The following is a 21230-nucleotide window of genomic DNA, read 5'->3' on the forward strand; positions in this document are numbered from 1 at the left end:
GACCCCCAGACTCCAGACCCTGCCCACCGACCCCCAGACTCCAGCTCTGCCCACTGACCCCAGACTCCAGACACTGCCCACTGACCCAACTCCAGACCCTAACTACTGACCCCAGACCCTGCCCATCGACCCCCAGACTCCAGCTCTGCCCACTGACCCCAGACTCCAGACCCTGCCCACTGACCCAACTCCAGACCCTAACCACTGACCCCAGACCCTGCCCACCCACCCCCAGACTCCAGCTCTGCCCACTGACCCCAGTCTCCAGACCCTGCCCACCGACCCTCAGACTCCAGACCTGCGCACTGACCCCAGACTCCAGACCCTGCCCACCAACCCCCAGACTCCAGACCCTGCCCACTGACCCCAGACTCCAGACCCTGCCCACTGACCCAACTCCAGACCCTAACCACTGACCCCAGACACTGCCCACTGACCCCAGACTCCAGACCCTGCCCAGTGACCCCCAGACCCTGCCCACTGACCCCAGACTCCAGACCCTGCCCACTGACCCCAGACTCCAGACCCTGCCCAGTGACCCCCAGACCCTGCCCACTGACCCCAGACTCCAGACCCTGCCCAGTGACCCCCAGACCCTGCCCACTGACCCCAGACCAGACCCTGCCCACTGACCCCAGACTCCAGACCCTGCCCACCGACTCCCAGACTCCAGACTGCCCACCAACCCCCAGACCCTGCCCACTGACCCCAGACTCCAGACCCTGCCCACTGACCCAACTCCAGACCCTAACCACTAACCCCAGACTCCAGACACTGCCCACTGACCCCAGACTCCAGACCCTGCCCACTGACCCCCAGACTCCAGACACTGCCCACTGACCCCAGACTCCAGACCCTGCCCACTGACCCAACTCCAGACCCTGCCCACTAACCCCAGACCCTGCCCACTGACCCCAGACACTGCCCACTGACCCCAGACACTGCCCACTGACCCCCAGGCACTGCCCACTGACCATCAGACTTCCCGACCACAGAATATCAGTACCGACCCCAGCCCATTATAAACACCAGGAACCGGACCATCTCCCTCCTCACATCAGGGTGACACCGCCCAGATTCCAGGTCCCGACTCCGCGCCCAAGTGGCCGACTACCGGCTCCCCAGGGCGTGTCGACTCCGGGAGAGTCAGCGGGCGGCCACCGGGCGGGGGAAGCGGAGGGAAGGAGCCGGTGCCATGACCGAGGTGCTGTTCGAGCTGCTGCACCTGGAGCTGGTGTCGCGACTACAGAGCGAGGCTGAGCCCGAGGACCCGGTAACTGAGGCTGAGGATTGGGGAGGAAGCAGGAAGCAGGCCGCGAACGCAGCGCAGACCGACCGCAGGCTCCTCTTCCCTCAAAAACACTCACCCTTACTCCCTCCAAAACTCTCACCCTCACTCCCTCCTCTTCCCTCAAAAACACTCACCCTTACTCCCTCCAAAACTCTCACCCTCACTCCCTCCAAAACTCACCCTTACTCCCTCCTCTTTCCTCAAAAACACTCACCCTCACTCTCTCCAAAACTCACCCTCACTCTCTCCAAAACTCACCCTCACTCCCTCCAAAACTCACCCGTACTCCCTCCAACTCCTCACCCTCCTCTTCCCTCAAAAACACTCACCCTTACTCCCTGCAACTCTCACCCTCACTCCCTCCAAAACTCACCCTTACTCCTTCCAAATCCTCTCCCTCCTCTTCCCTCAAAAACACTCACCCTTACTCCCTCCAACTCTCACCCTCACTCTCTCCAAAACTCACCCTCACTCTCTCCAAAACTCACCCTCACTCTCTCCAAAACTCACCCTCACTCTCTCCCAAACTCACCCTCACTCTCTCCAAAACTCACCCTCACTCCCTCCAAAACTCACCCTTACTCCCTCCAACTCCTCACCCTCCTCTTCCCTCAAAAACACTCACCCTTACTCCCTGCAACTCTCACCCTCACTCCCTCCAAAACTCACCCTTACTCCTTCCAAATCCTCTCCCTCCTCTTCCCTCAAAAACGCTCACCCTTACTCCCTCCAACTCTCACCCTCACTCTCTCCAAAACTCACCCTTACTCCCTCCAACTCCTCACCCTCCTCTTCCCTCAAAAACTCTCACCCTTAATCCCTCCAAAACTCACCCTTACTCCCTCCAAATCCTCTCCCTCCTCTTCCCTCAAAAACACTCACCCTTACTCCCTCCAAAACTCTCACCCTCACTCCCTCCTCTTCCCTCAAAAACACTCACCCTTACTCCCTCCAAAACTCACCCTTACTCCCTCCTCTTCCCTCAAAAACACTCACCCTTACTCGTCCAACTCTCACCCTCACTCTCTCCAAAACTCTCACCCTCACTCCCTCCAAAACTCACCCTTACTCCTTCCAAATCCTCTCCCTCCTCTTCCCTCAAAAACACTCACCCTTACTCGTCCAACTCTCACCCTCCCTCTCTCCAAAACTCTCACCCTCACTCCCTCCAAAACTCACCCTTACTCCTTCCAAATCCTCTCCCTCCTCTTCCCTCAAAAACACTCACCCTTACTCGTCCAACTCTCACCCTCCCTCTCTCCAAAACTCTCACCCTCACTCCCTCCAAAACTCACCCTTACTCCCTCCAAATTCTCACTCTCCTCTTCCCTGAAAACACTCATCCTTACTTCCTCCAAATCATCACCCTCCTCTTCCCTCAAAAACCCTCACTCCCACTTCCTCCTAATCTTCAAACTATACCCTAAATCTTTACCCTCACCTTTCCTCCGAACCCTCACCCTCTCTCCAAATTCTTCTCTTTCCCTCCAAAACCCTCACCCGCCCCTTAAAACCACATCTTGTTTACCCCTCACCACCACTGAACCCCTCCTTTTCTCCAGACCCTCAACCCCCTGAACCTTTCCCCAAGCCACTCATATCCTATCTCCAACCCTCTCATCATCTGTAACCCTCTGCTGTCCAATCCCCACCTCAGTTATCCCTCACCATCCTTAACCCCTTCCTGAACCCAACATCCCACAATCTTAACCACCAGCTCTCTCACCCCAAATCTTTCCCCACCCCATCCCACTCCTATACAATCCTAGTCTACCCCCTTGCCCTCCTTCTCCCCCTTGTGCACTTCCATCTGCTACTTCGTACTACCCGATCACAACCCCTCAGCTTCATGTCCCTCCCTCATTCCTACCTTGGGCAGTTGGCAGGCTGGGATTTGTCAGTGTTCTAGACCGGTTTGTTGGTGGTGTGTGGTTGTTAGGTCAGTCAGCAGGTGTGGATAGCCAGCGGGAGGGTCATTGGTGCGCCAGAAGTGATCAGTTCACCGAGAGAGGTAGTTCGCAGATTCAGGCCTTCAGTTTATGGGGTAGTTGGGCTATTGCCTCACAAACATAGGTATAGGTCTTTCTGGACCTCTGTGGCATGCCACATCAATGTTTCATCGATTATTCCAAAGCTTTTGATAAGCTGAGACATGAAGATCTTAGAAAAATCCTTCAGCACTTGAACATTGACGGGAAGAATATCAGAATCACCAGAAACTTGGACATAAAGAGTGGGAATGGGAGTGAAAAATGAGACAAGCGATTTTATCCAGATTGAGAAGGGAGGCAGACAGGGTTGTGTTCTCTCACCCAACATTTATAGTGAGAAGATTCCAAAAGATATTCCAGATTGTGATAATTCCAGATATGATAATTGGTGGATTCCCTGTGATATGCAGATGACACAGTGCTGATGGCTACAACTAAACAGAAGGTCCAAGAAATACTAGATAAAGTTGTTGAAGAAAATGCAAAGAGAGGATTGACCATCAACTGCAAGAAGACCAAATGTATGGTTGTCACAAAGAAGAAAGAAATACAGAAATGCAAGCTGAAACTGGGCAGCAAAACAATTAAACAAACATGGAAGTTCAATCAGGGAGCATGATAACATCTGACAGTAGGGCTGATGTTGAAATTAAGAAGATTGGGACAGCTGAATGAGCATTTGAGCAAGATACTAAATAACAAAATTTCAATGGGTAGAAAACTCAGAGAGTGTTGTGGAGCTACATTAATTCCACACTAACATATGGAAGCGAATGCTGGACAAAGCAAAATGAGGGAAGATTTGAAGCTGCAGAAACGTGGATTTTGAGAGGAATGATGAAAATATCGTGGAAGGACAGAAAAACAAATGAAGTGTTGCAAAAAGCCAGAATAAGAAGAGTGCTGATACCATCAATCAGGAAACAGCAGCTGGAATTTCTGGGCCATGTGCCGAGGAAAGTGGAGCTCGAATATCTTGCAGTGACGGGAAAAATAGATGGAAGAAAAAATTGTGGTCAACAGCATATGACATCAAGGGATGTCAAGTTACATCAAGGGAAGGGCAGGCAGAATTTTTGAAGAACTCAGATTAAAAATAGATGGAAGACCATGATCACTCCTGTCACAATGGTGATGATGGTCTTTTGTCTCACTGGTCACCAGTGCCCTCAGGCTGGCCTGTGGAGTCTGCAGTCGCTTCTGCCTGGGAGAGAGATTAGCCTTGTGGTGGAGAAGTCTGCCCAGGCTAAGCTAATTTGTGGTGTTGTATGGGTTAGATTTGTTCTTTGATCTGCAGATTCAAGGCATTTCAAAATATGTTTTCAAAGCCCACAGGGAGTGGTACGAAAGCGTTTGATTGCTATTTTAATGTTGATCTCTGAATGATTCTGGAGTTATCTGTTAATGTTCTTGTTTCTCTGTAGGGTCATGGGAAGTGCATTTCCACACTGGAACGAATGGGCTTCCGTGCAGGGCAAGGTCTGATTGAAAGGTTAGCCTTTGACAAACATCTGAGATTTCCTAAATGTTCCTACTGGCTACTTTCCCTCCTGCATCTCTCGAGCCAAAATGGCAATAGTTCTTACCTTCCCTCCCCCTCTCCCCACCACCAACAAATGCTGTTCGATCTGCTGAGTTCCTCCTGTTCCACAAGAGAATCCCTTTGGATCACAAAATGTAAGCACAGCTGGCTTTGAAGATCAGAGCTCCCCGAGTCCAAACACAAAATGTCCAAACTTGTACTGAGTGGCACTGGGAGGGCAGACAGGTTAGTTAGGAAGTGACTGAGGAACAAGCCCCCCTCACTGATAATGAACGCTGGCACACTTCGGAGGGTTGTGATTAGCCCGCTGCTCTACTCTCTCTATTCTCATGGACTGTGTGGCAGCTCAAACACTGTCCATAAATTTCCTGATGACGCCACTGTTGTTAGCAGCATCTCAGATGGTGAACAGGAGTGAGATGTATTGGTTGGGTTGAGCAGAGTCACAGCGACAACCTTGCACTCAACGTCAGCAAGACCATGGAATTGATTTGGACTTCAGGAAGGGGTCATTGGAAGAACACACACCAGTTCTCATCGAAGGGTCAGCTGTGGAAATGGTGAGCAGTTTCAAATTCCAAAGTGTTAACATGTCAGGGCCCACCATTTTGATGCAGTCATGAAGACAGACACATACTTAAGTTTTAAGTTACTTAGCTTTAAGTTCCTCGGAGTGAATATCACAAATGACCTGACTTGGTTTAACCAAGCAGAGTCTACTGCCAAGAAGGCCCACTAGCACCTTTATTTCCTGAGAAAGCTGAAGAAATTTGGCCTGGCCCCTAAAACCCTCACTAATTTTTATAGATGCACCATGGAAAGTATTCTTCTAGGGTGCATCACTACCTGGTATGGAAGTTGTCCTGTCCATGACCGGAAGAAGCTGCAGAAGATCGTGAACATAACCCAGCACATCACACAAACCAATCTTCCATCCTTGGACTCACTTTACACCGCAAACTGTCGGAGCAGTGCTGCCAGGATAATCAAGGACACGACCCACCCAGCCAACACACTTTTTGTCCCACTTCCCTCCGGGAGAAGGTTCAGGAGCTTGAAGATTCATATGGCCAGATTTGGGAACAGCTTCTTTCCAACTGTGATAAGACTGCTGAACGGATCCTGACCCGGATCTGGGCCGTACCTTCCAAATATCCGGACCTGACTTGCACTACCTTACTTTCCCTTTTCTATTTTCTAATTATGATTCATAATTTAAATTTTTTTTATATTTACTTTGATTTGTACTTCAGGGAGTGTGAAGCGCAGAATTAAATATCACTGTGATGATTGTACGCTCTAGTATCAATTGTTTGGTGACAATAAAGTAAAGTACTTCATTAGGCATTTGGGATTGCAAATTTCCACAGATGTACTATGGTGAGCATTCTGACTGATGGCATGGAGGGTCAAAAGCGGCTGCAGAGAGTTGTAGACTCAGCCAGCTTCGTCATGCCACTAAGCCCCTCCGCCTTTGAGGACATCTTCAAAAGATGGTGCTTCAAAAAGGCAGCATCCATCTAGATATATCTCCTTCTCATTACTACTGTCAGGGAGGATGTACAGGAGCCTGAAGATGCACAGCCAACATTTTAGGAGCAGTTTCTGCCGCTCTGCCATCTGACCTCTGAACAGTCCACGAATCCTACACTTTTCCTCGTTCACAACATTTATTTATTTTTCGTGTAACTTAGAGTACTTTTTTATGTTTTGCAATGCACTGCAGCTACAAAACAACAAATTTTATGACATATGCCAGTGATAATAGATCTGATTCAGGTTCTAATAATGATTCTTTGTGTTAACCCTCAGATGCATAGAGACAATCGATCACTTGGTAAATTGCAGTAAAGCTCACAAAATTCATTCTAAAACAAAACATTACATCTGCGGGAGCTTGGAGTAATTATGAGGTGAGGTAAATGTAAGCAGGCTTTTTCCACTGAGGTTGGGTGGGACTACAACTAGAGGTTAAGGGTGAAAAGTTCAAGGGGAACATGAGGGGAAACTTCTTCACTCAGAGGGTGGTGAGAGTGTGGAACGAGTTGCCAGCACAAGTGGTGCATGTGAGCTCGATTTGAAAGTTTAAGAGAAGTTTGGATAGGTACATGGATGGTAGGATCCTGGATGAAGGGCTATGGTCCCGGTGCAGGTTGATGGAAGTAGGAAGTTTAAATGGTTTGGCTATTGGGACTAAAAGGGCCTGTTTCTGTGCTGTACTCTTCTATGACTCTATAGGAGAGAATGCCAGAAATGTTAGTTTGTTTATTTATAAATTGAGAAGCAGCACGGAATGGGCCTTTCTGTCCCTTTGAGTTGTGCTGCCTACCAAAGCCCCCAATTTAATCCTAGCATAATCACAGGACAATTTACAATGACCGATTAACCTACTATCTGGTACATCTTTAGACAGTGGGAGGAAACCGGAGCACCTGAAGGGAACTCACGTGGTCACGTGGAGAATGTACAAACTCCTTACAGGCAGATCGGAAATTGAACCTGGGTCACTGGAACTGCAAAGCGATGTGCTAACTACCATGCTACTGTGCTGCTATCTGATCTCTGCTGGTTTCTGCCCTTTCACAAATCTTCCCCCCTTTCCCTGCATCCTAAAACTCATTTAAAGTGTTCATGGTTCTAAAGTAGATTCGTTGACTGGATATGTTAACGTTTCACCTTTTATTGGTGCTGCCTGAGCATTTCCAGAGTTCTTTCTTTTCATGTTTCGTGGACAGAGTGTATGAGGGCCATCTTGTTGGCCGCCTTTTGTTCGAAAAGCGGTGTGTAGCACACGGGAAGAGTCAGCTCATGGTGGTGCACTTCCTAGAATGGCTGAGGGATCCCACTCAGGAGCGATTGGCTCTTCCTCACTGACTGCGGGGGAAGGAAGACGGGCTTCGGGCTGCAGCGGCCCTGTTCCTGTTGAGCTCTCTGGACAGCCAGCTCATTGATGTGGGTCCTCTCCACTCCTTATATGCCTTTTGGAACTGCGAGATTCCAGGCGGCCAGGTCATTTGCTATGTCTTTCTAGTTATTCACATCAGTGTTGGCCAGCTTCAGATCCTTTTGGCAGACTTCTTTGAAGCGAAGCTGTGGGCGACCAACTCAGAATCAGAATCAGGTTCAATATCATCGGCATGTGTCGTGAAATTTGTTGCCTTTGCAGCAGCAGTTCAATGCAATACATATAATAGAGAAAAACATAACTTTCAGGAAGAAAAGAATAAAATTGTTAAATATGTAGTGCAAAAAATAGAAATAAAAAAGTAGTTCATGGGTTCACCATCCATTCAGAATTTGGATGGCAGAGGGGAAGAAACTGTCTTGATTCGTGTGTCTTCAGGCTTCTGTACCTCTTTCCTGATTGTAGTGATGAAAAGAGGGCACGTGGTGGGGAGCCTATATGATGGACGCCAGCTTTTCAAGGCATCTTTCCTTGAAGATGTCATGGTTACTGTGGAGGCTAGTGCCATGAGGGAGCAGGCTAAGTTTATGTTAGCTTATTTCTATCCAGTGCAGTAGCCACCACCCCCCCCCCCCCCACCCCCAATACCAGACAATGATGCAGCCAGTTAGAATGCTCTCCACGGTACATCTGTAGAAATCTAAAAATTTCTTTGGTGACGTACCAAATCTCAAACTCCCAAATCAGCGTGCACGCTGTGCCAGATGTCCATACTGTGGATCTTTTGGGATTTGACTAGAAGGCCATCTAGAACACAAATAAACTTTTTTGAAAATCTGAGCTCATTCAAACCATTGCTGCTTATGTTTGAACTTTCCCAGAATCCCATTCACGCAGTGCCTCTTGCACAGACATTAGCTACCTGATTTTGATGATTGTTCGTCACCACTCCCTACATCTCCTGCTTTGCAACCCTCGCACATTCTTTGGGACTACTCCTGACCTTCTGTACATCTCCAGATTCCGCTACAGTACATTGGTATTCGTGCCTTCTCTTACGGAAGCTTAAGAGAAGGCATGGCTACCTTACATCGGACAAATTTTTTTTTTGGAAAAGGTTCCCTTCTAAAAAAATTCTTTTTGTTCATGATAAACCACCTGAAGCAGAACACGAATATAATTTCAGACAACTTGTATCTTGTAAGAGTTTGGAGAAACAAGAAATTAACTTTTATTGAATATATGTTTAATTACATAATGGTGCAGATACTTTGCAATAGTTTAACTAAGCTAGAAGTGTTTTGTTGATGATTTTCATTTCTACTCAGTGTCTGAGGCTTCTTGCTTAAGTCTCCAGCAATAATCAGCCAGCACTGATGGATTCCAGTTGTCCTGATACCATTTCTCCATGACTGCAATGTCCTGGTGAAACCTTTCACCGTGCTCGTCACTAACAGCACCAAGATTTGCAGGGAAGAAGTCTAAATGGGAATGCAGAAAATGAATCTTTAGTAACATGTTGCACTTCAAGGTTTTGCATGCTTGGAGCATGTTGTCAACCAGCTGCCTGTAGTTTGTGCTCTGTAGTTGCCAAGAAAATTTTCGACAACAACCTTGAATACCTCCCATGGGATTTTCTTCAGTTCTACTAGAAGTTCTTTGAATTGTCTGTCATTGATGATCTATTTGATTTGTGGACCAACAAAAATTGCTTCCTTTATCTTGGCATCAGTTATTCTGGGAAACATTGGTCTCAAATATTAAAATCCTTCATGGAAATTTATAGCCTTTCCAAGACTTGTCCTGCACTGCCTCAGCATGCCCAAGCACGCTGAGACAAAATAGAAAATGTTTCAGTTTATATTGCAGGGAACATTTTAATTCACTTGAATTATGAACTGAAATAACATTTATCAGCAATTTTAAGTGGTGATTTTCGTGATCAGCAGCCCAAAATCCATAAAATATACCAGGAATATTCAGGAAGCAAAATCTTTGTTGTCCAGTATCATCTGCCTGAGTGTTTTCCAAGTCCAGTTTTTGTTTGATGACTGCTTTGAAGTTAATCAATGCTTAATAAATGCGAACTGTGATTGTTGTTGCAGATTCACTAAGGAAACGCCTTCATTCAAAGATGAGCTGGACATCATGAAGTTTATCTGTAAGGAATTCTGGACAAACCTCTTCCGGAAACAGATTGACAACCTGCGAACAAATCATCAGGTGTTCAGTGGTTCACTCGAATTGCCATTGCAGATTTACTGTCGGGAGGATTTAACCCAGAGGTTCCAAGCCTGTTTTATACTCTGGACCCCTACCATTAACTGTGGGGTCCATGGACCTCAAGATGAGAACCTCTGGTTTAAACAGTAGTACCGTTTAATTCTTTGGCCACCCTGTGTACAGGTTGGTGACCATATTACATGAACAGTGTCATTAAACTGGAAAGAGTTTACACTTTTGGATTTACAGGAATGTTGCCCAGATTTGAGGGCCTGAGTAACAGGGAGAGTTTAGGCAGGCTAGGACTTTATGCATTGTAGTACAGGAGACCGCAGTGACATTATAGATGTGTATAAAAATCCATGCCAGCCACAGTGAGGGTCTTTCCCCAGAGAATGGGGACCCTTCCTTTAATCAAAGGTTCTTAGGACTCCTTATGTAGGATTCCCTAAAAAAAAAAGTTCATTGAGGTGGCGAGGAAGGCAAATGCAATGTTAGCATTAGTTTCAGGAGGACTAGAATATAAAAGCAAGGATGGAATATTCAGGCTTTATGAAGCATTGGTGAGGCCTCAATTGGAGTATGGTGAGTTCTGGGCACCTTAAACAAGAAAGGATGTGCTGACATTGGAGAAGGTTCAAAGGAAGTTTGCAAAAATGATTCCGAGATTGAAAGGTTTGTCATATGAGGAGCATTTAATGGCCCTGGGTCTGTCCTCAGTAGAATTGAGAAGAATGAGGGGTGACCTTGTTGAAACTTACTGAATGTTGAAAGGCCTCAATAGAGTGGATGTGGAGAGGATGTTTCCTGTGGTGGGGGGGGGGGGGGGTGGGATGTCTAAGACCAGAGGACACAGAATAGATGGACATCCACTTGGAACATTGATGAGTAATTTCTTCAGCCAGAGTGTAGTGAATCTGTGGAATTAGTTACCACATGTTGCTGTGGAGACCAAATCTGTATGTATATTTAAAGCAAAAGTTAATAGATTCTTGATTGTTCGGGGCATGAAGGGACATGGTACGAAGGCCCGAGATTGGGGCTGAGAGGGAAAATTGATCAGCCATGTTGAAATGGCAGAACAGACTCGATGGGCCAAATAGCCTAATTCTGTTTCTATATCTTATGGTCTTAAGGTCTATGGTCAAAATCTAGAATTTAAGGTGATAGAGAACCTCCTTCACGCAGAAGGTGGTGCACATGTGGAATGAGCCTCCGGAGAGGCGTAGTTCTTGCAGGTACAATAACAAAATTTTAAAAGATGATTGGAGAAATGGTTAGGAAATGTCAAGTGCAGGCAATTAGGACTCGATTAGGTGGGCATCTTGGTGAGTATGAACAAGATGAGCTGAAGAGCCTATTTCCATTCTGTTAATAGTTGTGTTGGATATTTATAGAGATGTGTTTGGTCATTTTTCACAATCTTGTAAGACCATAAGTTACAGCAGCACAAATGGCCGTTTGGCCCATCAAGTCTGCTCTGCCATTCATCATGGCTGATCCATTTTCCCTCTCAGCCCCAATCTTCTGCATTCTCTCCATTTCCCTTCATGTCCAGACTAATCAAGAAACATTAATCTCTGCCTTAAAGATATCCAATAACTGGGCCTCCACTGTTGCCTGTGGCAGCAATTTCCACAGAATCATCAGTCTGGCGAAAGAACCTCCTCCTCATCTCCTTTCTAAAAGGACATCCCTCTATTCTGAGGCTGTGTTCTCTGGTCTTAGACTTCCCCACCACAGGAAACATCCCCCCCACTTCCACTCTATTGGGAGCTTTCAACGTTCGATAGGCTTCAATGAGGTCCCCCCTCATTCTTCTGAATTATGTGAGTACAGGCCCAGAGCCATCAAATGCTCCTCATATGACAAGCCTTTCAATCCTGGAATCATCTCAAATGGGGAAGTGTCTGTGAAGTGAATATTTCAGAAAAAAGTTGGAATGGGAGGCCATTTATGGAGCAAGTCGTTATTTGGACTGTTAACTAATACCTCACATTTCTCTCAGGGAACCTACGTACTTCAGGACAACCGATTCCGTCTCCTCACACCGATCTCCAGTGGGAAACAATATCTAGAGGAGGCGCCAAAGGTAACTCTTCCTTCATTCCGGATACGTCATTCCTGTTGCTACAGTAAAACCTGGAACGTAGAACAGTTCAGCACAGGAACAGCCCCTTCAGCCCATAACCAGCTAAAAATCAAATCAAAGCTCCCAAACACTATTCCTTCCTACCTACACAATGTCCATATCCCTTCATCTTCCTCATATTCATATGCTTATCTAAACATCTCTTGAAAGCTTTTAATGTATTTACTTCTACCACTATACCAGGCAGCACATTCCGGGCATCCACGGCTCTCTGAGTAAAATACTTACTCCTCACACCACCTTTGAACCTACCCTCTCTCACCTTCAATGCACACCCTCTCATCTTAGAGATTTCAACCCTAGGGAGAAAGATATTCCCAGTATGCTCTATGTTTCTCATAATCTTTTACACCTTATATAAAATAACTGTTGTAGGAAAAACCAGGTCAGCCAATAATTCATTGATAGCGTACTCATCTTGATCTCTAACCAAATGGGAGTTGAGGGACGTGTGACAGGAAATAGGTTGATGGGGATTGGATTGATGGGATTGTTTTGCTGGGAGCCAACAGATCTCAATGGGCTGAATGGCCTCCTAGCTGGTTATGTGCAAGTACACCTCTAATGAAGACCTGCTCCGAGCTTTGGAGGCCTTTGGGTTGGCAGGGACACAGAGTGAGGCAGTAGGCTATGTGATCAGGAGTTTTTTCTGTATGCATTCTGTCTTCAGCACTTGTTCAAATCCTGCTGGAAAACACTGTGGGCAGAAGCAGTTTCCACAAGAAGAGAGTGGGTGAGGCCAGGAAGCAACCAGGTACCCACCTCACTCTTAAAACATTGGGTGAGTCCCTTGACCCAACACCTCATCCATTATACTGAGTATTTGTCTCCAGCACAGTGTCTGATCATGCTATTCCCCCTATTGTGTAGTTGCCCCACTCAGTTTTTATCAGCGTATCATTCTATTCACACCCCTGTGATCCTTTGTCCTAATTCATTGCCAACTTCCAGCTGCCTTGAGCCTCTGCCTACAGCTGGGCCACGGTATTCCCTACTGTTGTCAAATTTTCACATCTGTGTGTGGATGCAAACCGGCACTGAGAGGAAGGTTGCTTGAGTTTAAAATTTCACCAGCTCTGATCCAAAACTAAGGTCAGGCTGGGCTTCTACTTTATTACTGAACTGTGGGAGCCCTGACTGTCAGGACAGTGCTGACCGAGGTCTGCACCGTGGAGTATGGGAGCCCTGACTGTCAGGACAGTGCTGACTGAGGTCTGCACCATGGAGTATGGGAGCCCTGACTGTCAGGACAGTGCTGACCGAGGTCTGCACCGTGGAGTATGGGAGCCCTGACTGTCAGGACAGTGCTGACCGAGGTCTGCACCGTGGAGTATGGGAGCCCTGACTGTCAGGACAGTGCTGACCGAGGTCTGCACCATGGAGTATGGGAGCCCTGACTGTCAGGACAGTGCTGACCGAGGTCTGCACCGTGGAGTATGGGAGCCCTGACTGTCAGGGCAGTGCTGACCGAGGTCACCATGGGTTGTAGAAGTCCTGACCGAGCAATGCTGACTGAGGGCTGCACTGTGGGCTATGGGGGTTCTGACTGTCAGGGCAGGGCAGGGCAGGTCTGTCTGTTAGAGGGTCTGTATTGAGGAAGCACTGTATGATAAAGGGGCTGTGCTGAGGGAGCACTTGATGCTCGAGCTGTATTGAGGAAGCACTGGATGTTAGTGTGCAGTACTGAGGGAACTGGATGTTAGCTGGGTGGTGCTGAGAAGGATGCTTCATTGTGTGACTGTTGCACCATCCATGGCTTGATGGGAGGCTGTATTTTTCTTGCAGGCCCATCCGAACTCCAACTCCCCGAGCTGTAATAGCATCGTGCTAACTGCTACTATGACTAACCCTCTTGACCTCAATCTTTGTTGACTAAGGTGAGGTAACAGATGGCTGAAGACAGCAAATATGGAACCATTAATTAAAAAAGGTAGCAGAGATATAAGTTAGAAGGAAAGGTATATTGATTGGACAGGGCATGAAGGGAAATGGTGAGAAGGCAGGAGTTTGGGGCTGAGAGGGAAACGAATCAGCCATCATGAAACAGCTAATCAGACACGATGGCCTAATTCTGCTTCTGTACCTTACTTTGCCTACGTGTAAAGGGCAAGGTGAGTCTGTTCATTTCCCTCATCTCTTGCAGAGATACGTACAGAACCACCGAGAGTGCACCTTATTAATTATTGTACTGTTCTATTGACCTACAGTGTCAGATTGTATTCAGCATGTTGTCTTTTATTTTACAGTTCTTGGCATTCACCTGTGGGCTGTTGAGAGGTGCCTTGTCCAACCTGGGAATTGACTGCACAGTTACGGCAGAGGTTTCTGTGATGCCAGCGTGTAAGTGATTTGGGAATGAGGAAAAGTTCACGCCATGACCTCTGCTCCCAGCTTAACTGGTGGTCCCCCACACCTGGGATGTGCATCTTTGTCTGATGTGTCTATACAGCTGCTTGCTGCTATTCAGCTGCTCACTGAATGAATGTGACTCCCACCTCCTCTGTAGAGTAGATGACTAGATCCACTGTATTACGGTCCATAGCAAGTTAATAGAAGGGTTAACGTAAACTTGAGAAAGAAGTCCTGCCTGCCCACCATTCCTTCATCTTCGTGTTGCCAAAGAGTCTTCTATGCCATAGAGCTGACATCGCAGTCGTAGAAAAGTACAGCACAGAATCGGGCCCTTTGGTACATCTAGTCGAATGCCGAACTATTTAAACTGCCTTCTCCCATCACCCTACACCGGGGCCATAGTCCTCCATAACCCCTACCATCCATGTACCTATATAGACCCTTAAACATTGAATTCAAGCTCGCATGTACCACTTGCGCTGACGGTTCGTTCCACACTCTTGCAACACTCTGTGAAGAAATTTCCCCTCATGTTTCATAGAAACATAGAAAACCTACAGAACAATACAGGCTCTTCGGACCACAACGCTGTGCCAAACATGTCCTTAGAACTACCTTGGCTTACCCATAGCCCTCTATTTTTCTAAGCTCCGTGTATCCATCCAGGAGTCTCTTAAAAGACCCTGTAGTTTCCGAGTCCGCCGCCAACGGCAGCCCATTCCGTGCACTCACCACTCTCTGTGTAAACCCCTGACATCTCCTCTGTACCTTCTTCCAAGCACCTTAAAACTATGCCCTCTCACACTAGTCATTTCAGCCCAGGGAAAAAGCCTCTGACTATCCACATGATCAATGCCTCTCATCATCTTGTACACCTCTATCAGGTCGCCTCTCATCCTCTGTCGCTCCAAGGAGAAAAGGCTGAGTTCACTCAACCTATTCTCATAAGGCATGCTCCCCAATCCAGGCAACATCTTGTAAATCTCCTCTGCACCCTTTCTGTGGTGTCCATATCCTTCCTGTAGTGCGGCGACCAGAATTGAGGACAACAGTCCGAGTGGGGTCTGACCAAGGTCCTATATAGCTTATCAAATGCCTTGCTAAAATCCATATACACTACATCTACAGCTCTTCGTTCATCAATGTGTTTAGTCACATCCTCAAAAAATTCAATCAGGCTCGTAAGGCACAACCTGCTTTTGACAAAGCCATGCTGACTATTCCTAATCATATTATGCCTCTCCAAATGTTCATAAATCCTGCCTCTTAGGATCTTTTCCATCAACTTACCAACCACTGAAGGAAGATTCACTTAAAAGTTTCCATTAAACTTTTCACCTTTCACTCTTAACCGATGACCTCTGGTTGTAGTCCCATTCAACCTCGGTGGAAAAAGCCTGCTTGCATTTACCCCCAAAATGCTGGTGGAACACAGCAGGCCAGGCAGCATCTATAGGGAGAAGCACTGTCGACATGCCCGTATAGATGCTGCCTGGCCTGCTGTGTTCCACCAGCATTTTGTGGGTGTTATTTGAATTTCCAGCATCTACAGATTTCCTCGTGTTTGCATTTACCCCCATTAATTTTGTATTATGCTATCAAATCTCCTCACAATCTTCTATGATTTAATGAAAAGAGTCCTAAGCTATTGAACCTTTCCATATAACTCAGGTTATCCAGACCTGGCAATATCCTTGTGAATTTTTTCTCTGTACTCATTCTACCTTACTTACATCTTTCCTGTATGTAGGTAACTAAAACTGCAGACAGTACTCTAGACTAGACCTCACCAGCATCTTAAACAACTTCAACTATAACATCCAATCTTCTGTACTCGGATGTTTGATTTCTAAAGGCCAGTGTGCCAAAACCTTTCTTTCTGACTCTTTCCTCCTGTGATTGGACCTGCACTGGTCATGCTGACACTCAAAGTGAACTGTGGCCAGAGCAGATTCCGTATTCGCCCTCTGTCTGAGTCTGGCTTGCTTCCTCTCTATACTTTCCAAAACAAATCAATTACTTGAAACAGGCATATGAGAAAAGCAGAGGGGAGAGGTTAATGGGTTGAATGGCCTCTTGCCTGATGGGATATCTGAGATCTGATCTGCCCTGTTGAAATCCTGGGGCTGTATATTACAACAGTAACACAAGGTGGCGCTCTCAATACGCAGAGGGTTTCCTGCTCCCAATAAACAGCTGTTGGCCTTTCTGAATTGTAGTTCTATGTAGGTCCTGTCTTAATTTAAAATATCCCCCTTTCATAAAAAATGTCAAAAATATACAATATGGAGATAAGCATTCTCATCACAATTTTATATATATAGAGAGAGAGGGAGAGGGTGAGGGAGAGGGAGAGAGAGGGAGAGAGAGAGAGAGAGAGATAACATTAACTCATCAGCATCAATGTCCCTCAGAAAGGATGTGTTGACATGAAGAAGGTTCAAAGCAAGTTCATGAAAAAGATTCCAGGATTGAGCCATTTGTCATAAGAGAAGCGTTTGACGGCTCTGGGCCTGTACTCACTGGAATTCAGAAGAATGAGGAATGATCTAATTGAAACCTATCAGTTAGGTGAAAGGTCCTGATAGAGTGGATGTGGAGAGGGTGTTTCCTATGGTGGAAGTCTAAGACCAGAGAACACAGCCTCAGAATAGAGGGATGTCCATTTAGAACAGAGGTATGGAGGAATTCCTTTAGCTGGAGAGTGGTGAATCTGTGGAATTTTTTGCCACAGATGGCTGTGGAGGCCAAGTCATTGAGTATATTTAAGGCAGAGGTTGATAGATTCTTGATTAGTCAGGGTATGAAGGGATTTGGGGAGAAGGCAGGGGTTGAGAGGGAAATGGATCAGCCATGACAAAATGGCAGAGCAGACTCAATTGGCCAAATGGCATAATTCTGCTCCTACATCTTATAATCTTGTGGTCTTATCATTCTTTAAAGAAAAGTTAAAAGTAAATACTTCCTGAGGTTTTAACACAAATTTTCCAAATTAAGCGTATTATCAGGATGACTAAACTGGACCTCTTACATCAAGGCTCGACTTCTGTTTTAAAACAGTAACTTGATTTACTCATTGACAATGTCACAGCAACTTTAGAGTGCAACCCTTGTTTAAGAACGCTTTTCAATCCTGTCCCTCTTGTGCTCTCTGGGCTGAGAAGTTCTCCAGGAAGCCAGTGGGTCAATCACCAAAGGCCCCTCCTCATAGGCATCTGAGAGCAACCATCCTGTGTGGCAAAGGGGCAGGCATTGGACTCAGACAGATTCCTTAGTAGTAGACTGCCTTGACCTGCGAATGGCTCCCTTGCAGGAACTGTGTACTCCCTATCCATTCTCTTCATTGTTCCCCAAATTCCCACTGCCCTTCAGCTTGCTGACATTCTACTATACGTGAATACCCACGAATACAGCTAAATGAGATTGCATTATTACAGGGTCAAGGTGCAAAACACAGCAGCAACAGCTACACAAGATAGCAAGCACATAAAGATATCAGTAGGATATAGCCACACAGACCTGAGCCATGAATGCCACATGATGTCAAAAGCCCGGAAGATCAGAGATTATGCCGATCAAATATCAAATAGCTACAAAAACGGAAAATCTGAAATACAGGCAGAAAATGTTAGAAATACTCAGTTGGAGAGAGAAAATAATTGAACCATTCAGGATAAAAATCTTGTATCAAATGCTTATTTTGATGAAACAACATGTATCTGGAAAATTACACCTGCTCCTTTCTCCACAAATGCTGCCTGACCTGCTGAGTATTTGCAACATTATCTGACTGGCAGTGAAAATTGCAGCTAGTTCCTGATTTACCTTCATAATTCATTGTTCATTAATGTCTCATGAGTAGGCACCACAGTTTTCTAGTCATTCATCCATATCACTTTTTTATTTATGTTTATCATTTATTTATTAAATATGTACGTGTGTGCGAGTATATCTTTTTTAATAAATACACACGTGTATATGCATTATTTTAACGTACACACACACACAACCCCCCCCCCCCCCCAGAAATGTGTCTCAGTGAAACTCCTGTAACTGATTTTGTTTCCCATTTCAGGTAAATTTCACATTGTGCTCCAGGCATCGTAGGACTCTGTGCGGCTGGACGAGGACCAGCGAGGAAGCATAGAAGCTAAACTAGCTGCAGACAGATTTGTGCCTTATCATTTCCTGTATCGATGCTGTACTTTGAAGTTGTTAGTTGGTTCTATGATGAGGATAGAAGTGAATCAAAGCCTGTTTCATAGTGAGTTATGGCTGCTGATAAAGGAACCCTTGCTGGGAAGTCAGTGACAAAAATTATTCTTGAATTACCGATAAGTGTCCCTTTGCAATGGGCCAGTCTTAGGACAAAATTCATTCTGCTGTTACTGCCCATTAACATTGTGACTATCTCCTGAGCAATCGTTCTTGGTCTCTTACTCTCAACTGTTCTCTCCTCTCCCCTGTTTCCCTCCATCTTCCGTGTGAGAAAACACGATATGATCCCAAGAGTGCCCTGTCAACAGGCTTCATCACCTGTGGTGCTGCTTTTTGTACAGAATCCAGGTGTAATGACAACAACCTGAAGTGGTTTTCAGCCTGTCCAAAGGACATCGAGAGAGAATCCACTGCTATTTTGTCTCTCACCTTCAGATCTCCGACTCAATATATATAGTAATATATAACACTATATTAGTAATGGGGGATTTGTGTTTGGGGTACTTGTTGATTGGAGCAAGGAGTAGTCAGTCTGAATTGTTCAAAGCTACTGAGAGCCTGACCGGAGTCACCCCCAGAGAAAATTCCCCTTGTGACTAAGCTATATTTGGCCTCTTGTACTGAAACTACTGATGTTCAGAGCTGTTGAGTCAGGAGAGTGGGAGGGTCATAATCGGCAGATTCGCGCTCTACTCCACAGATCGCGATCTACATGGCGGGTTGTGGTCTACGCTGCAGTTTATAATATTCACTGTGAGACATAATCTAAACTGTGGTTTATACTCTCCACTGCAGGTGATGGAGCCCAGGCTGTTTTTTTATTTAATAATATCAACCCCTGAGATCAGAAGTACCTTGAGATTCAGAGCTTTGCCCCATTTTCACATTCACTTACTTCCCACAGTTTTGACTGCTGATTTTCACGGAATACAGTTGCTGTATTAGACTGTATTGGGCTGGGATTTAAATGATTAAAGTCATTAAGAGATTCTGCTGAGTAATTTATTTTGAAGTAAATAAGATTTATAAATGATTTGGAAATGTTAATTTATAACTTAAGTACAGTGATGTAAACTGTTCAAAGAAATGTTCATTTAGCTGCTATAGAGGCATGCCCTGAAGTTATTTTGGTAAAGAGGAAGATCCCACAATCAGCTGTAAAAAAGTGAATTATTTATATAACATGATTTTTTAATAGATTTGCCAATGGCGCTTGAACATGGAATGTTTTCCCAAGGCAACAGGAGAAGTCCCAGATCTGCATGAAAATGAAGCAGTAATCTGAAAGTTGACAATGCATCTTCAACCTCCCTGTCTGGTTCTCCCTCGGTACTGCCCCTCTAAAAGTGCAGGGATCGCTCAGAACTGTCCATCTCACAGTAGGGGGCTATGTGAGTACAGGCCCTCTGACAGTGTGAAACTCCATCCATACTGCCCCTCTGACATTATAGGGCACCCAGACTACTGTTCCCCTGACAGTTTGATATTCTGTCAGTACTGCCTTCAGACTGTGTGGCACTCCCTGAGTATTCCCCTCTGACAGTGCGACACTCCGTCGGTACTGTCCCTCTGACAGTGCGACACTCCCTCTTGAGAGCATGGGGCCCCCTCGCAGCCGCCCCTCTCAGTAGTGCTCTCTGATGGTGTCGTGCTTCATCAGATCTACCCCTCTGATTGTGTTACACTCCCTCAGTACTGCCCCTCTGACAGTGTGACGCTCCCTCAGTACCGCCCCTCTGACAGTGTGGGTCTCCCTCAGTACTGGCCTTCTGGCTGATACACTCCCTCAGTACTGTCCCTTTGACAGTGTGGCAGTCCCTCAGTAATGTCACTCTCATAGTGTATACTCCCTCAGTGCTGCATTCAGATCTTGGAGCTCCCTCATTACTGCCTCTGAGATGGTGTTGCACTTCCTCTGTATTGCCCCTCGGTCAGTGTGGAGCTCCCTCAGTACTGCCCCTCTGATGGTGTGGGTCTCCCTCAGTACTGCCCCTCTGACAGTTGGTGTCCCTCAGTACTGCCCCTCTGATGGTGTGGGTCTCCCTCAGTACTGCCCCTCTGATGGTGTGGGTCTCCCTCAGTACTGCCCCTTTGATGGTGTGTCTCCCTCAGTACTGCCCCTCTAACAGTGTGGGTCTCCCTCAGTACTGCCCCTCTGACAGAGTGGGACTTCATTTTGTATTGACTCTCTGATGTGTGGGGCTCCGGCAGTTCTACCTCTCTGACAGTGTGGGGTTCCCTTCGTACTTCCCCTCTGACAAGCATGTGTATGGTCCAAGAGCCTGTGCATTAATGTCCAGCAATCGATAGGACAGTCTTCCAGCAGTGTACAGACACACACAATCCAGCCTGTCATTCTACCACTCAAACACAGCAGGGTAACACCAACAGGTCAGGCCAGACCACGCTGTAAACACTCCTGTAGTTCTCATCTGGTCTGCAGCAGCGGGCGAGCGCAAGGCTTGAGGCCGAGAGCTCGCTATATCCAAGACTACTCGGCTCCCATGTCATCTGTCCTGCCTGTGGCAAGACTCCAACAGAGTCTTGCAATCACA

At 46.3% G+C, this 21230-nt stretch overlaps 2 protein-coding genes across 4 annotated transcripts in view; one reads left to right on the forward strand and one right to left on the reverse strand.

The window, feature by feature from the left end:
• Nucleotides 1-4666, reverse strand: part of ercc2 (excision repair cross-complementation group 2) — a 94068-nt gene extending 89402 nt beyond the window's left edge. Inside the window, exon 1 of one of the 3 annotated variants that reach the window (XR_009514849.1) lies at nucleotides 3162-4666. The gene's annotated coding sequence lies outside the window, so the exon portion shown is untranslated. The remainder of the gene's footprint in view (nucleotides 1-3161) is intronic. The other 2 variants (XM_059984975.1, XM_059984978.1) reach the window with 2 other exon arrangements.
• LOC132402223 (trafficking protein particle complex subunit 6b-like) lies at nucleotides 954-19664 on the forward strand. Its single transcript, XM_059984979.1, has 6 exons — nucleotides 954-1273; nucleotides 4707-4774; nucleotides 9836-9953; nucleotides 11962-12045; nucleotides 14352-14445; nucleotides 18533-19664. The coding sequence occupies exons 1-6, from the start codon at nucleotides 1196-1198 to the stop codon at nucleotides 18562-18564; spliced, it is 474 nt and encodes a 157-aa protein (XP_059840962.1). The 5' UTR covers nucleotides 954-1195; the 3' UTR covers nucleotides 18565-19664.
• The last annotated feature ends 1566 nt before the right edge of the window (nucleotides 19665-21230 follow it).

Source organism: Hypanus sabinus, chromosome 11 (assembly GCF_030144855.1).
Source record: "Hypanus sabinus isolate sHypSab1 chromosome 11, sHypSab1.hap1, whole genome shotgun sequence".
NCBI classification, from domain to species: Eukaryota; Metazoa; Chordata; class Chondrichthyes; order Myliobatiformes; family Dasyatidae; genus Hypanus; species Hypanus sabinus.

Coding starts and splice junctions, on each gene's coding strand:
- LOC132402223 (XM_059984979.1), top strand. CDS start 1,196: ATGACCGAGGTGCTGTTCGAGCTGCTGCACCTGGAGCTGGTGTCGCGA. Junction 12,046..14,351: donor ATCTAGAGGAGGCGCCAAAG/GTAACTCTTCCT, acceptor TTTATTTTACAG/TTCTTGGCATTCACCTGTGG. Junction 14,446..18,532: donor GGTTTCTGTGATGCCAGCGT/GTAAGTGATTTG, acceptor TTCCCATTTCAG/GTAAATTTCACATTGTGCTC.